Raw genomic sequence first — 16992 nt, forward strand, 5'->3', positions numbered from 1 at the left:
ATCAGGTATCCCTAATGCAGTTAGTACCTTTTAGTGCATAGAGGTCATGACTGGCTAATTCAATAGATAGTGGTGCCATTAGCTATACGCTAATTAATAGAGGTTAATTCAATAAGACCAGCGGAGGACAGAGAGAAGAGACGGAACTGAAGAGAAGGAGAGAACATGGTCAGAGTGCATTAGAATGGCACGATGGAAAACTTCCTGATCCGAGATAACGATTTGAACAGAGATACTGTCAACACACACTACTGGCACGAGATACTGTCGCCCACGCTCACACACACACACACAGAAAGCTGACACTCACTCACACACCAAAACCCCCTCCCTTGGCCTGACTTACAACTCTCTTCATTACAGCGGGTCTCTGGAGTGTGTCGACACCTATGACCCATTGCCAGGGAATTGTTATTGTAGAGGGTGTGATCTGTGTACTGACTGGACTCATACTTCATCCTGTCGTGTGTGTGTGTGTGTGTGTGTGTGTGTGTGTGTGTGTGTGTGTGTGTGTGTGTGTGTGTGTGTGTGTGTGTGTGTGTGTGTGTGTGTGTGTGTGTGTGTGTGTGTGTGTGTGTGTGTGTGTGTGTGTGTGTGTGTGTAGCCAGAGAACCCAGATACACCGCCGTGAACCATTGACCCTCCCCAGCGACTCCATTCCGTTGTGATGTAACGGAGCTCCCAGACAGATGGGCACACAGAGAGAGGGCCGCCCAGACAGATGGGCACAAAGAGAGAGGGCCGCCAAGACAGTTGGGCACAGAGAGAGAGAGGGCCGCCCAGACAGTTGGGCACAGAGAGAGAGGGCCGCCCAGACAGTTGGGCACAGAGAGAGAGGGCCGCCCAGACAGATGGGCACAAAGAGAGAGGGCCGCCCAGACAGATGGGCACACAGAGAGAGGGCCGCCCAGACAGATGGGCACACAGAGAGAGGGCCGCCCAGACAGATGGGCACACAGAGAGAGGGCCACCCAGACAGATGGGCACACAGAGAGAGGGCCGCCCAGACAGATGGGCACACAGAGAGAGGGCCGCCCAGAAAGATGGGCACACAGAGAGAGGGCCGCCCAGACAGATGGGCACAAAGAGAGAGGGCCGCCAAGACAGTTGGGCACAGAGAGAGAGGGCCGCCCAGACAGTTGGGCACAGAGAGAGAGGGCCGCCCAGACAGTTGGGCACAGAGAGAGAGGGCCGCCCAGACAGTTGGGCACAGAGAGAGAGGGCCGCCCAGACAGTTGGGCACAGAGAGAGAGGGCCGCCCAGACAGTTGGGCACAGAGAGAGAGGGCCACCAGACAGGTATACACTGTCCTACCCTGAAGGTCTTCGGTGTGCTCAGTGGCCTGCACGGAGCTCACAGGTCGTCCATCTTGGGAAGTCTTCTAGGGTCACCAGACATACACAAACTTTGGTGAAAAACTTGATCAATGCGCCAAAGCAGCGGCACTGACAGAGTCTGTGTGTCCTGGTTGCCGGTCCCAAATAAAGAGCAGGTATTTATGACACCCGTCTTTATGTTACACAGAGTCTCTCTGACAGGAGTGTGTGTGCGTTACATCCAGAGGGAGTGTGTTCTGTGTCTTGATGAGGGAGACAGTACAGTCAATATACAGTTAGAGCAGAGGGCCTCTCATGAGGTAAACAGACAGGTTCTCTCTCTCTGTGCTCCCACTTCTTGGCAGTCTACACAGTGTATAAACACACACACACACCATCTCCCACACACACACTATGTATGGGGCCGTGGCTGGTGAACACCCACACGTACAGTGGGGCAAAAAAAAGTATTTAGTCAGCCACCAATTGTGCAAGTTCTCCCACTTAAAAAGATGAGGCCAGCAACAGCCCCAAAACATCACTGCTCTATAGGAGATCTGCATGGAGGAATGGGCCAAAATACCAGCAAAAGTGTGTGAAAACCTCGTGAAGACTTACAGAAAACGTTTGACCTCTGTCATTGCCAACAAAGGGTATATAACAAAGTATTGAGATAAACTTTTATTATTGACCAAATACTTATTTTCCACCATAATTAGCAAATAAATTGATTAAAAATCCTACAATGTGATTTTCTGGATTTTTTGTCTCTCTGTTTGTCTGTCATAGTTGAAGTGTACCTATGTTGAAAATTACAGGCCTCTCATCTTTTTAAGTGGGAGAACTTGCACAATTGGTAGCTGACCTAATAGTTTTTTCCCCCACTGTATACAGACAAATGTGTGTGCGTATGCAGGTACAATGGCTGCTTCTTGAAATAGGGTTTCTGTACTAACTTAGTACGCCTAATCAACTTTCCCTCTTACCAAGTGCAACATGGTCACATCTTTCTGTTCGCCTACTTGCAACAGCAGGAAATAACCAGTTACCACGTATAAACTGGATGAGAAGACGTTGAGAGACAGGGAAAACAAGTGGAAAGAACATGTCATCCCCAGGGCTTGGAGAAAGAGACGGGAGGGAGGCAGGGCACAAGTGCGAAAGAGAACGAGAGCGCACACCTGCAGCTTTACTGCCCGTATGTCTCTCAGTGGCTCCAGCCCTGCAGTAATGAGAGCGAGAGAGATGAAGGGAGAGAGAGAGAAAGGCGGCCAGACTAGTAGAGGACCATGAGAGAGCGAGAGTAGTGAGATAAAATATTCTAGGATAAGTAGAGACAGAGGGAACACAGAATGCAAGTGAAAGAGAGGGAGCCAGGACGAGCAGTGTGAAAGAAAGAGAGACAGATAATGTATGTAGGACGAGTGGCCAGAGAGAGAAAGAGAGGGAGCATGCAGAGTGAAAGAGAGAGGGGAAGTGGAAAGCCAACACAAACAAAGAGAAACAGCACGAGGGGGACAGGAAGAGAGAGAGGCAGATGACGCACAGCTGGGCCGATGTGACATGGAGAGAGAGAGAGAGACGGACGGACAAAATAAATGTAGCCAGGAGGACAAAGAGGAGAGAGAGACCCAGACAAGAGGAGAAATAGCCCAGTCATTCAGCTAGAGACAGAAAATAGAAAGCAATTTAAAAAACATTATGAGAAGTGGACATGGAGGGAAAGAATAGTAAGCAGACAATAAAGGAAGTAAACAGCTGCCTGTAAGGCAAACTAACATAAACAAGAGAGACCCAGAAACTCAAAAATACAGACACTTGTGAATTGAATGTACCAAGACACAAAATTAAACACATATTGGACAGACTGACGGACACAGACAGACCCACAGCCATGGGAAAGAAGGCACAAACACCCACTACAGCAACACACAGACAGTACAGCACAGTACATACATACATGCCCTTTGAACCCTACCGCTGTGTCAGGGTGAGCACTGTCTTCCGACCGCTCCCCCGGGCTCTCCCCCATCGCCTCTTCACTCGCCGTCAACCCCCTTCTCTTGCTCCCTCCCTTCCTACCGCTCTCTCTGACAGTCTCCCCCCTAGAGCACTGCTTTATCTCTCCCTGCTCAAACACACCGCCAACTTCCCTCTTCAAAGGGGAAGAGAGAGAAAAAGGAAACAACAGGGGAACTAGAGAGGGAAAAGGCTGCCTGGTCGAGAGACGAGAAAAGAACGCGAGCCCTTGGACAGACGGAAAGAAGAAAAAAAGAGAGTGTGACAGATCTCTACTCTGCACAGCATCCTGGTCTTTGAGAAAGAGAGAGAGAGCAGGAAAGAGAGAGTGTGACAGATCTCTACTCTGCACAGCATCCTGGTCTTTGAGAAAGAGAGAGAGAGCAGGAAAGAGAGAGTGTGACAGATCTCTACTCTGCACAGCATCCTGGTCTTTGAGAAAGAGAGAGAGAGCAGGAAAGAGAGCCAAAAAGCGAGAGGGAGAGAGTGCAAGAGTGTGTAATTGTAAACATTAATTTAGGCAGGGTCGGTCTAGAGACTGAACATCAGAGAGAGAGAGGAGAGCAGTTCTATGTGCTCATTGTGTGTGAAAGAAAATATGACCAGAGGGCATAATAACAGAGGTACTGAGAAAAAGAGGTAGGGGGAGGGAGAGAGCGAGAGAAAACAGACAAGAGAGGCTCTAGCGGGACTACATCACTCATCCTCCCTCAGCTCAGATAAGGCCTGACGGATGAAGGGAAGGAGGAAAGGAGAGGGAGGGAGTGGGAAGTCTAGAAAGTTATCCTGGCGTTTTCTCCTTCCATCTCTCCCTAGCTTCCCCATCGTGTTTAAAAAGCACATAGTCCAGCACGTCAGAGGAGAGTGATGTTCCGTTATGTAAACCCTAGGTACAGTTCCTTTGGAAAGTACTCAGACCCCTTAACTTTATTCCACATTTTGTTACATTACAGCCTTATTGTAAAATGGATCGAAATAAATCATCCCTCATCAATCTACACACAATACCCCATAATGACAAAGCGAAATTAGGTTTATACATTTTTGCAAATGTATTACAAATAAAAAATCTGAAATACTTTATTTACATAAGTATTTAGACCCTTTGCTATGAGACTTGAAATTGAGCTCATGTGCATCCTGTTTCCATTGATCATCCTTGAGATGTTTCTACAACTTGATTAGTCCAACTGTGGTCAATTCAATTGATCAGACATGATTTGGAAAAGCACAAACCTGTCTATATAAAAGGTCCCACACTTGACAGTGCATGTCAGAGAAAAAACTGAGCCATGAGGTTTGAAGGAGTAGTCCGTAGAGCTCCGAGACAGGATTGTTTCGAGGCACAAATCTGGGGACGGGTACCAAAACAGTTCTGCAGCATTGAAGGTCCATTTAAGAACTTAGGTCGCATGGATGTGGTTTGGGTATGAAAAGTCTGACACGGACCAGAAAACTGTTCTCTGCAAAAATATGCCGTAGGCCGGTCCCAAAAACAGGCTCAAAACACCACTAACCTATTTTACCACATACACAAGAATCATCTGAAACAATACGGAGAGAGTCTACGGATGAGACCCAAAAAAGTACAGTTGAGTGCTCAAAACAAACCAGACTCAGACGTTGCAAGAGGCTTATGCCCGCGGCACACCATATGGCAAAGAATCACAGAGATGGAAGGAGATAACAGCTGCGGTTACAACTTATATCTGCAAAGACAAGGCCCCAATTCACATGGTTGAGAAACGGGGGTTTTGTGAGTTGGTGCCAACACTCGACCCAAGGAAAAAAATTGATGTGACATGTATTAATGGCAAAAGAACATGCAAAACAGGCAAGCCCCCCTGTCACGGCCGTTGAAAGATGTAGACCAAAGCGCTGCGTGGTGAGCGTACATATTCCTTTTTATTAGGACGACGCCGACAAAAACAATAAACAATACAAAAACAACCGTGAAGCTTAACTACTTTGGTGTAGGGGGCAATATTGGATAGCTTGGATGAAAAACGTGCCCAAATTAAGCTGCCTGCTACTCATCTGTAAAAGCTAGAATATGAATATAATTAGGATAGATTTGGATAGAAAACACTCTGAAGTTTCTAAAACTGTTTGAATGATGTCTGTGAGTATAACAGAACTCATATGGCAGGCAAAAACCTGAGAAAAAATCCAACCAGGAAGTGGGAAATCTGAGGTTTGTAGTTTTTCAACTCATGATGATACAGTGGGATATTAGTTATGTTTCACTTCCCAAGGCTTCCACTAGATGTCGACACTATTTAGAACCTGTTTTGAGGATTCTTCTCTAAAGGAGAGGCTCATAAGAGGTCTTTGAGTGAGTGGTCTGGCAGAGTGCCACAGCCTCTGTCTGGCGCGCTCACGTGAAAGGTAGCTACGCTCCACTTCATTTGTACAGACAAAGGAATTGTCCGGTTGGAACATTAATGAAGTTTTATGTTAAAATCATCCTAAAGATTGATTCCATACTTCGTTTGGCATGTTTCTACGGGCTGTAGCGGAACTTTTTGTCCGACGCGACCTGAACGTGCTTTTGGATTTGTTTACCAAACGCCCTAACAAAATAAGATATTTGGACATAACTGATGGACATTATCGAACAAATCAAACATTTATGGTGGAACTCGGATTCATGGGAGTGCATTCTGATGTAGATCAAAGGTTAGTGATTCATTTTATCTCTATTTCTGCTTTTTGTGAATCCTCTCTTTGGCTGGAAAAATGGCTGTGTTTTTCTGTGGCTTGGTGGTGACCTAACATAATAGTTTGTAGTGTTTCACTGTAAATCCTTTTTGACATCAGACACTGTGGCTGGATTAATGAGAATTGTATCTTTAAAATGGTGTAAAATACTTGTATGCTTGAGGAATTTTAATGATTTGTGTTGTTTCGAATTTGGCGCCCTGCACTTTCACTGGATGTTGCGGAGTCCTAGACAGGTTAAGGGCTATGTGCCACAAACAACGTTAACTTCCCACCAAGACAGGTGGGAAAAAGGGCTACCTAATTATGGTTCTCAATCATAGACAACCCTACCCGGTCAAACATAGAAATACAAATAATAGAACATAGAATACCCACCCCAAATCACATCCTGACCAAACCAAATAGAGACATAAAAAGGATCTCTAAGGTCAGGGCGTGACACTCACAATATATTTTAGGACAATATTAATTTTGTTTGCAACTATATTTTAAGTGTTTTATATTTACCTGTCATGTTTTGTCATTTATTATCTTGTCTTGTCCCTGTGCTTCCCATTCTATTCGTTTCCCTCTGCTGGTCTTATTAGGTTCTTTCCCTCTTTCTATCCCTCTCTCTCCCCCTCCCTCTCTCACTCTCTCGCTCTCTCTTCTCTCTATCGTTCCGTTCCTGCTCCCAGCTGTTCCTATTCCCCTAATCAATCATTTAGTCTTCCCACACCTGTTCCCGATCCTTTCCCCTGATTAGAGGCTCTATTTCTTCCTTTGTGTTCCGTTCCTGTCCTGTCGGTTCCTTGTCTAGAATTCACCGTGCTGTGTTTGTGTATCGCCCTGTCGTGTCGTGTTTTCCTCAGATGCTGCGTGGTGAGCAGGTGTCTGAGTCTGTCTGGTTCAAGTGCCTTCCCGAGGCAACCTGCTGTTCACCTGCTGTTCAAGATCGAGTCTCCAGTTTGTCCTCGTCATTTCGAGTGAAAGTTGTGTTTTTTGTTTGTATTTACTTTACTGGATTAAAGACTCTGTTTTCGCCAAGTCGCTTTTGGGTCCTCTTTCACCTGCATGACAGAAGGAACCGACCAAGGAATGGACCCAGCGACTTCAGACGCTCGTTACACTGCCGTCGAGATCCAAGGAGCCATGCTCGGCAGACACGAGCAGGAATTGTCTGCTGCTCGCCATGCCGTGGAGAACCTGGCCGCTCAGGTTTCCGACCTCTCTGGACAGTTCCAGAGTCTACGTCTCGTGCCACCTGTTACTTCCTGGCCTGCCGAGCCTCCAGAACCTAGGGTTAATAACCCACCTTGCTACTCCGGGCAGCCCACTGAGTGCCGCTCCTTTCTCACGCAGTGTGAGATTGTGTTCTCTCTCCAACCCAACACATACTCTAGAGAGAGAGCTCGGGTTGCTTACGTCATTTCACTCCTTACTGGCCGGGCTCGAGAATGGGGCACAGCTATCTGGGAGGCAAGGGCTGATTGCTCTAACAAGTTCCAGAACTTTAAAGAGGAGATGATTCGGGTTTTTGACCGTTCAGTTTTTGGTAGGGAGGCTTCTAGGGCCCTGGCTTCCTTATGCCAAGGTGAACGGTCCATAACGGATTATTCTATTGAGTTTCGCACTCTTGCTGCCTCTAGTGAGTGGAACGAGCCGGCGCTGCTCGCTCGTTTTCTGGAGGGACTCCACGCAGTGGTTAAGGATGAGATTCTCTCCCGGGAGGTTCCTTCAGATGTGGACTCTTTGATTGCTCTCGCCATCCGCATAGAACGACGGGTAGATCTTCGTCACCGGGCTCGTGGAAGAGAGCTCGCATCAACGGTGTTTCCCTGCTCCGCATCGCAACCATCTCCCTCCTCTGGCTCAGAGTCTGAGCCCATGCAGCTGGGAGGGATTCGCATCTCGACTAAGGAGAGGGAACGGAGGATCACCAACCGCCTGTGCCTCTATTGCGGAGTTGCTGGACATTTTGTTAATTCATGTCCAGTAAAGCCAGAGCTCATCTGTAAGCGGAGGGCTACAGGTGAGCGCAACTACTCAAGTCTCTCCATCAAAATCCTGTACTACTTTGTCGGTCCATCTACGCTGGACCGGTTCGGGTGCTACATGTAGTGCCTTGATAGACTCTGGGGCTGAGGGTTGTTTCATGGACGAAGCATGGGTTCGGAAACATGACATTCCTTTCAGAGAGTTAGAGAAGCCTACGCCCATGTTCGCCTTAGATGGTAGTCATCTTCCCAGTATCAGATTTGAGACACTACCTTTAACCCTCACAGTATCTGGTAACCACAGTGAGACTATTTCTTTTTTGATTTTTCGTTCACTGTTTACACCTGTTGTTTTGGGTCATCCCTGGCTAGTATGTCATAATCCTTCTATTAATTGGTCTAGTAATTCTATCCTATCCTGGAACGTTTCTTGTCATGTGAAGTGTTTAATGTCTGCCATCCCTCCCGTTTCTTCTGTCCCTACTTCTCAGGAGGAACCTGGCGATTTGACAGGAGTGCCGGAGGAATATCATGATCTGCGCACGGTCTTCAGTCGGTCCCGAGCCAACTCCCTTCCTCCTCACCGGTCGTATGATTGTAGTATTGATCTCCTTCCGGGGACCACTCCTCCTCGGGGTAGACTATACTCTCTGTCGGCTCCCGAACGTAAGGCTCTCGAGGATTATTTGTCTGTGTCTCTTGACGCCGGTACCATAGTGCCTTCTTCCTCTCCGGCCGGGGCGGGGTTCTTTTTTGTTAAGAAGAATGACGGTACTCTGCGCCCCTGCGTGGATTATCGAGGGCTGAATGACATAACGGTTAAGAATCGTTATCCGCTTCCCCTTATGTCATCAGCCTTCGAGATTCTGCAGGGAGCCAGGTGCTTTACTAAGTTGGACCTTCGTAACGCTTACCATCTCGTGCGCATCAGAGAGGGGGACGAGTGGAAAACGGCGTTTAACACTCCGTTAGGGCATTTTGAGTACCGGGTTCTGCCGTTTGGTCTCGCCAATGCGCCAGCTGTTTTTCAGGCATTAGTTAATGATGTTCTGAGAGACATGCTGAACATCTTTGTTTTTGTCTATCTTGACGATATCCTGATTTTTTCTCCGTCACTCGAGATTCATGTTCAGCACGTTCGACGTGTTCTACAGCGCCTTTTAGAGAATTGTCTCTACGTAAAGTCTGAGAAGTGCTCTTTTCATGTCTCCTCCGTTACTTTTCTCGGTTCCGTTATTTCCGCTGAAGGCATTCAGATGGATTCCGCTAAGGTCCAAGCTGTCAGTGATTGGCCCGTTCCAAGGTCACGTGTCGAGTTGCAGCGCTTTTTAGGTTTCGCTAATTTCTATCGGCGTTTCATTCGTAATTTCGGTCAAGTTGCTGCCCCTCTCACAGCTCTTACTTCTGTCAAGACGTGTTTTAAGTGGTCCGGTTCCGCCCAGGGAGCTTTTGATCTTCTAAAAGAACGTTTTACGTCCGCTCCTATCCTCGTTACTCCTGACGTCACTAGACAATTCATTGTCGAGGTTGACGCTTCAGAGGTAGGCGTGGGAGCCATTCTATCCCAGCGCTTCCAGTCTGACGATAAGGTTCATCCTTGCGCTTATTTTTCTCATCGCCTGTCGCCATCTGAGCGCAACTATGATGTGGGTAACCGTGAACTGCTCGCCATCCGCTTAGCCCTAGGCGAATGGCGACAGTGGTTGGAGGGGGCGACCGTTCCTTTTGTCGTTTGGACAGACCATAAGAACCTTGAGTACATCCGTTCTGCCAAACGACTTAATGCCCGTCAAGCTCGTTGGGCGTTGTTTTTCGCTCGTTTCGAGTTTGTGATTTCTTACCGTCCGGGTAGCAAGAACACCAAGCCTGATGCCTTATCCCGTCTGTTTAGTTCTTCTGTGGCTTCTACTGATCCCGAGGGGATTCTTCCTTATGGGCGTGTTGTCGGGTTAACAGTCTGGGGAATTGAAAGACAGGTTAAGCAAGCACTCACGCACACTGCGTCGCCGCGCGCTTGTCCTAGTAACCTCCTTTTCGTTCCTGTTTCCACTCGTCTGGCTGTTCTTCAGTGGGCTCACTCTGCCAAGTTAGCTGGTCATCCCGGTGTTCGAGGCACTCTTGCGTCTATTCGCCAGCGCTTTTGGTGGCCGACTCAGGAGCGTGACACGCGCCGTTTCGTGGCTGCTTGTTCGGACTGCGCGCAGACTAAGTCGGGTAACTCTCCTCCTGCCGGTCGTCTCAGACCGCTCCCCATTCCTTCTCGACCATGGTCTCACATCGCCCTAGACTTCATTACCGGTCTGCCTTTGTCTGCGGGGAAGACTGTGATTCTTACGGTTGTCGATAGGTTCTCTAAGGCGGCACATTTCATTCCCCTCGCTAAACTTCCTTCCGCTAAGGAGACGGCACAAATCATTATCGAGAATGTATTCAGAATTCATGGCCTCCCGTTAGACGCCGTTTCAGACAGAGGCCCGCAATTCACGTCACAGTTTTGGAGGGAGTTCTGTCGTTTGATTGGTGCGTCCGTCAGTCTCTCTTCCGGGTTTCATCCCCAGTCTAACGGTCAAGCAGAGAGGGCCAATCAGACGATTGGTCGCATACTACGCAGCCTTTCTTTCAGAAACCCTGCGTCTTGGGCAGAACAGCTCCCCTGGGCAGAATACGCTCACAATTCGCTTCCTTCGTCTGCTACCGGGTTATCTCCGTTTCAGAGTAGTCTGGGTTACCAGCCTCCTCTGTTCTCATCCCAGCTTGCCGAGTCCAGCGTTCCCTCCGCTCAAGCGTTTGTCCAACGTTGTGAGCGCACCTGGAGGAGGGTGAGGTCTGCACTTTGCCGTTACAGGGCACAGACTGTGAGAGCCGCCAATAAACGCAGGATTAAGAGTCCAAGGTATTGTTGCGGCCAGAGAGTGTGGCTTTCCACTCGCAACCTTCCTCTTACGACAGCTTCTCGTAAGTTGACTCCGCGGTTCATTGGTCCGTTCCGTGTCTCCCAGGTCGTCAATCCTGTCGCTGTGCGACTGCTTCTTCCGCGACATCTTCGTCGCGTCCATCCTGTCTTCCATGTCTCCTGTGTCAAGCCCTTTCTTCGCACCCCCGTTCGTCTTCCCTCCCCCCTCCCGTCCTTGTCGAGAGCGCACCTATTTACAAGGTACATAAGATCATGGACATGCGTTCTCGGGGACGGGGTCACCAATACTTAGTGGATTGGGAGGGTTACGGTCCTGAGGAGAGGAGTTGGGTTCCGTCTCGGGACGTGCTGGACCGTTCACTCATTGATGATTTCCTCCGTTGCCGCCAGGATTCCTCCTCGAGTGCGCCAGGAGGCGCTCGGTGAGTGGGGGGTACTGTCATGTTTTGTCATTTATTATCTTGTCTTGTCCCTGTGCTTCCCATTCTATTCGTTTCCCTCTGCTGGTCTTATTAGGTTCTTTCCCTCTTTCTATCCCTCTCTCTCCCCCTCCCTCTCTCACTCTCTCGCTCTCTCTTCTCTCTATCGTTCCGTTCCTGCTCCCAGCTGTTCCTATTCCCCTAATCAATCATTTAGTCTTCCCACACCTGTTCCCGATCCTTTCCCCTGATTAGAGTCCCTATTTCTTCCTTTGTATTCCGTTCCTGTCCTGTCGGTTCCTTGTCTAGAATTCACCGTGCTGTGTTTGTGTATCGCCCTGTCGTGTCGTGTTTTCCTCAGATGCTGCGTGGTGAGCAGGTGTCTGAGTCTGTCTGGTTCAAGTGCCTTCCCGAGGCAACCTGCTGTTCACCTGCTGTTCAAGATCGAGTCTCCAGTTTGTCCTCGTCATTTCGAGTGAAAGTTGTGTTTTTTGTTTGTATTTACTTTACTGGATTAAAGACTCTGTTTTCGCCAAGTCGCTTTTGGGTCCTCTTTCACCTGCATGACATTACCTTTTTAGATGTTATATATTCATATTTTAGAATTTTGTTACATGCTTAATTGAAAATTTGCACAAAGGTTCGAAATAAAAGGAGAAATAATCAAATCAGTAAGAACCTTTTATTGTTGAGTTGAATTCAACATGTAATAAGAAATAGGCCTTCACATGTGGTCATTTTATACAAACTATTTATTCATTGAATTTACAGAATGTGATGTATCATTATCGGGATATGAAATGACCTGTATCGGGATATGAGATTTTGGCCATATCGCCCAGCCCAACCCCCAAGTCATAAGACTGCTGAACAGTTCATCAAATGACTACCTGGACTACTTGCATTGACCCCCTTATTTTTGGTTGCACACTCACTAGACTCTACACACACACACTGACACACACATACTCGCGCACAAACACACACACACACACAAACACACGCAGGCAAATTGACACCACACATACACTTCCACACTCTGCTAATGTGTTTATTATCTATCCTGATTGCCTAGTCACTTTTACCCCTATCTACAGTTGAAGTCGGAAGTTTACATACACCTTAGCCAAATACATTTTAACTCAGTTATTCACAATTCCTGACATTTATTCCTAGTAAATATTCCCTGTCTTAGGTTAGTTAGGATAACCACTTTATTTTAAGAATGTGAAATTTCAGAATAATAGTAGAGAGAATGATTTGTATCAGCACATTCCCAGTGGGTCAGAAGTTTACATACACTCAATTAGTATTTGGTTGCATTGCCTTTAAATTGTTTAACTTTATTCAAATGTTTGGGTAGCCTTCCACAAGCTTCCAACAATAAGTTGTGTGAATTTTGGCCCATTCCTCCTGACAGAACTGGTGTAACCGACTCAGGTTTGTAGGCCTCCTTGCTCGCACACGCTTTGTCAGTTCTGCCCACAAATGTTCTATGGGATTCATGTCAGGGCTTTGCGATGGCCACTCCAATACCTTGACTTTGTTGTCCTTAGGCCATTTTGCCACAACTTTGGAAGTATGCTTGGGGTCATTGTTCATTTGGAAGACCCATTTGCGACCAAGCTTCAACCCTCTGACTGATGTCTTGAGATGTTTCTTCAAAATATCCACATAATTTCCCTCCCTCATGATGCCATCTATTTTGTGAAGTGCACCAGTCCCTCCTGCAGCAAAGCACCCCCACGCATGATGCTGCCACCCCCGTGCTTCACGTTTGGGATGGTGTTCTTCGGCTTGCAAGCCTCACCTTTTTCCTCTAAACTTAACGCTGGTCATTATGGCAAAACAGTTCTATATATGTTTCATCAGACCAGAGGACATTTCTCCAAAAAGTACTATCTTTGTCCCCATGTGCAGTTGCAAACCGTAGTCAGGCTTTTTAATGGAGGTTTGGAGCAGTGGCTTCTTCCTTGATGAGCGGCCTTTCGGGTTGTCGATATAAGACTCGTTTTTACTGTGGATATATATACTTTTGTACCTGTTTCCTCAAGCATCTTCACAAGGTCCTTTGCTGTTGTTCTGCGATTGATTTGCACTTTTCGCACCAAAGTACATTCATCTCTAGGAGAGAGAACACGTCTCCTTCCTGAGCTGTATGACGGCTGCATGGCCCCATGGTGTTTATACTTGTGTACTATTGTGGGTACAGATAAACGTGGTACCTTCAGGCATTTGGAAATTGCTCCCAAGGATGAACCAGACTTATGGAGGTCTACACATTTTTTTTGTGAGGTCTTGGCTGATTTCTTTTGCTTTTCCCATGATGTCAAGCAAAGTGACACTGAGTTTGACGGTAGGCCATGAAATACATCCACAGGTACATCTCCAATGGACTCAAATGATGTCAATTAGCCTATCAGAAGCTTATAAAGCCATGACATAATTTTATGGAATTTTCCAAGCTGTTTGAAGGCGCAGTCAACTTAGTGTATGTAAACTTCTGACCCACTGGAATTGATACAGTGAATTATAAATAAAATAATCTGTCTGTAAACAATTGTTGTAAAATGTACTTGGCTCATGCACAAAGTAGATGTCCTAACAGACTTGCCAGAACTAGTTTAACAAGATATCTGTGGAGTGGTTGAAAAATAAGTTTCAATGACTCCAACCTAAGTGTATGTAAACTTCCGACTTCAACTGTACATACCTCAAATCACCTCAACTACCTCGTACCCCTGCACATTGACTCGGTACCGGAACTCCTTGTATATAGCCTCGTTATTGTTCTTTTATTGTGTTACTATTACTTTTTTATAGCAGGAGGGAGGGAGAAAGGCCTGAGGAGAAGAAAGGCGGGGAGAGATGTTTGAAGGACAAACATTCCCACCTGGGATGTAAACAGAGTGAGGTCCTGTGGTGAAGTGGCTCATATCCATAAACAGTGAACCATCTGAAGAACTCATACTGTGGCATAGAGGGAGGGAGGGAGAGGGAGAGAGAAAAGGGAGAGACATGGAGGGAGGGAGAGAGAGAGAGAAGGGAGAGACATGGAGGGAGGGAGAGAGAGAGAGAGGGAGAGACATGGAGGGAGGGAGAGAGAGAGAGAGAAGGGAGAGACATGGAGGGAGGGAGGGAGAGAGAGAGAGAGGGAGAGACATGGAGGGAGGGAGAGAGAGAGAGAGGGAGAGACATGGAGGGAGGGAGAGAGAGAGAGAGGGAGAGACATGGAGGGAGGGAGAGAGAGAGAGAGGGAGAGACATGGAGGGAGGGAGAGAGAGAGAGAGAGAGAGAGAGAGGGAGAGACATGGAGGGAGGGAGGGAGAGAGAGAGAGAGAGAGAGAGAGAGAGAGAGAGAGAGAGAGAGAGAGAGAGAGAGAGAGAGAGAGAGAGAGAGAGAGAGAGAGAGGGAGAGACATGGAGGGAGGGAGAGAGAGAGAGAGAAGGGAGAGACATGGAGGGAGGGAGAGAGAGAGAAGGGAGAGACATGGAGGGAGGGAGAGAGAGAGAGAGAAGGGAGAGACATGGAGGGAGGGAGAGAGAGAGAAGGGAGAGACATGGAGGGAGGGAGAGAGAGAGAGAAGGGAGAGACATGGAGGGAGGGAGAGAGAGAGACATGGAGGGAGGGAGAGAGAGAAGGGAGAGACATGGAGGGAGGGAGAGAGAGAAGGGAGAGACATGGAGGGAGGGAGAGAGAGAAGGGAGAGACATGGAGGGAGGGAGAGAGAGAAGGGAGAGACATGGAGGGAGGGAGAGAGTGAAGGGGGAGACATGGAGGGAGGGAGAGAGTGAAGGGAGAGACATGGAAGGAGGGAGAGAGAGCAAGAAAGTGAAAAAGCAAGGGAGAGAGAGATGGACAGATGGAGAAAAACATGCCCTAGAGAAGCCCACAGAGATTGAAGGCCTTGGCAGCAGTTGCAACAGTATAACACACACACCGCCAGCTGAGCCCGTGGCTCTCCACACCAGCCTGTCCGTCACTCACCGTCTTTCTCTCATGCTGAGTCAGTGAGTGGGCTAGAAACCTGTCAATAATCCCAAGGCCTGGAGTCAGTGGGCTAATACATCTGAGGGCAGGATTAGTTGAACTTGACACGTGGTGGAAGGTTTCCTGCTGTGAAGGCATGTTGGCGGTCTTGTTGAATTAACACTGTTCATGAAGAATCAGATATAGGCCTATGCCACAGTATACTGCACAACGTAGTAAATATGGCCTCAGTTCTGTTCCAAGACAGGTCTTGTCATGTTCGTCCTTATAATAACAGATGGCAGAGGTGGTAACAGCTGATCCTAGACCAGCCATTAGGGTAGAATCTCTCCCTGGAGGGCCCTTACATGCTATTACACCATGCACCGTGCTGTGTGTCCCACTACTAGACACCTGTAAAAGCTGCATTCACTCCGCAGTAATGAGGTGTGAAACTAGTGTAGCCAACAGAGCTGTGACAAGTGGATGCACAGGCCTTTCACACCCCAATGTGTGTGTGTGTGTGTGTGTGTGTGTGTGTGTGTGTGTGTGTGTGTGTGTGTGTGTGTGTGTGTGTGTGTGTGTGTGTGTGTGTGTGTGTGTGTGTGTGTGTGTGTGTGTGTGTGTGTGTGTGTGTGTGTGTGTGTACACACAATGCCAAATGGAGTTTGGCAGAAGTCCTGTATAAAGTAACTATGTTAAATACATGTTATATGCTTGTACCTAATATCAAATACTGTACACTGATAAACACAGACATGCAAGACTTAACCACAGACAAAGACAACCCCAAGGCACAACAACACAGAGACACACAGTCTGTGTGTGCGCGCGTGTGTCTGTTTTTGTGCATGCACAATGTGCTGTCTGGGAGGCCTGACTTGAATGAAGATTTAATGGAGTGATGGACTATTAAATATGATTGACTATTACATATGTCCTGTGTTCTGTCTGAGTCCGGGTCACGTTGACACATTGGGGGAGATCAGGAGAACCAATCCTCTACTATTGTACTGCTCTACAACAGAAAACCAATTAAGTTCAACAACACACTCCTGAGACTTCCTGGATAGCTAGGAGTCACAAATAATAAACAGCATCAGAGTGAAGAGAATGGGGGAACAGCAGCATCAAGGATACATTTTAGATAGGGGTAAACAGTCTTTCACCAAGACAGACATATATTAAAACATTATATTGTGCGGCAAGTACACCCGACTGAATTGGGATGATCTCAATGGGTGAGTTTCATATGCTCTCTAATCAAATCAAATTGTATTTGTTACTTGCACCAAATACAACAGGTGTAGGTAGACCTTACCGTGAAATGCTTACTTACAAACCCTTAACCAACAATGCAATTCAAGAAAGAGTTGAGACAATATTTACTAAATAAACTAAAGTAAAAAATAAATAAAAATAGAATCAATCAAAAAGTAACAAAAAATATAGATAACAATAACGAGGCTATATACAGGGGGTACCGGTACAGAGTCAATGTGCGAGGGTACAGGTTAGTCGAGGACTCTATGCCAGAACTCTACATCTGTGGTTTGTCTCGACCGAACATTGACTTTATTATCGAGTAAACATACAGACTGAAACCTGGATGGCTCCCGCTCTCCCTCCCCCACATCCCTATGTTCTCTCTTAC

General features: G+C 47.3%; 1 protein-coding gene across 2 annotated transcripts in view; it reads right to left on the bottom strand.

Annotated features, from left to right (window-relative positions):
* The window catches only part of LOC124003543 (serine/threonine-protein kinase N1-like), a 67718-nt gene that overhangs the window by 19286 nt on the left and 31440 nt on the right, over nt 1-16992 (bottom strand). Inside the window, exon 1 of one of the 2 annotated variants that reach the window (XM_046311875.1) lies at nt 3295-3615. The exons of the other annotated variant lie outside the window; for it this stretch is intronic. Within the exon in view, the coding sequence (XP_046167831.1) occupies nt 3295-3348 (54 nt within the window). The 5' untranslated portion in view covers nt 3349-3615. Of the gene's footprint in view, nt 1-3294; nt 3616-16992 lie in introns of those variants that run through there. 2 annotated transcript variants of the gene reach the window in all.

The sequence above is a fragment of the Oncorhynchus gorbuscha genome, linkage group LG18 (genome assembly GCF_021184085.1).
Source record: "Oncorhynchus gorbuscha isolate QuinsamMale2020 ecotype Even-year linkage group LG18, OgorEven_v1.0, whole genome shotgun sequence".
Taxonomy (NCBI): domain Eukaryota; kingdom Metazoa; phylum Chordata; class Actinopteri; order Salmoniformes; family Salmonidae; genus Oncorhynchus; species Oncorhynchus gorbuscha.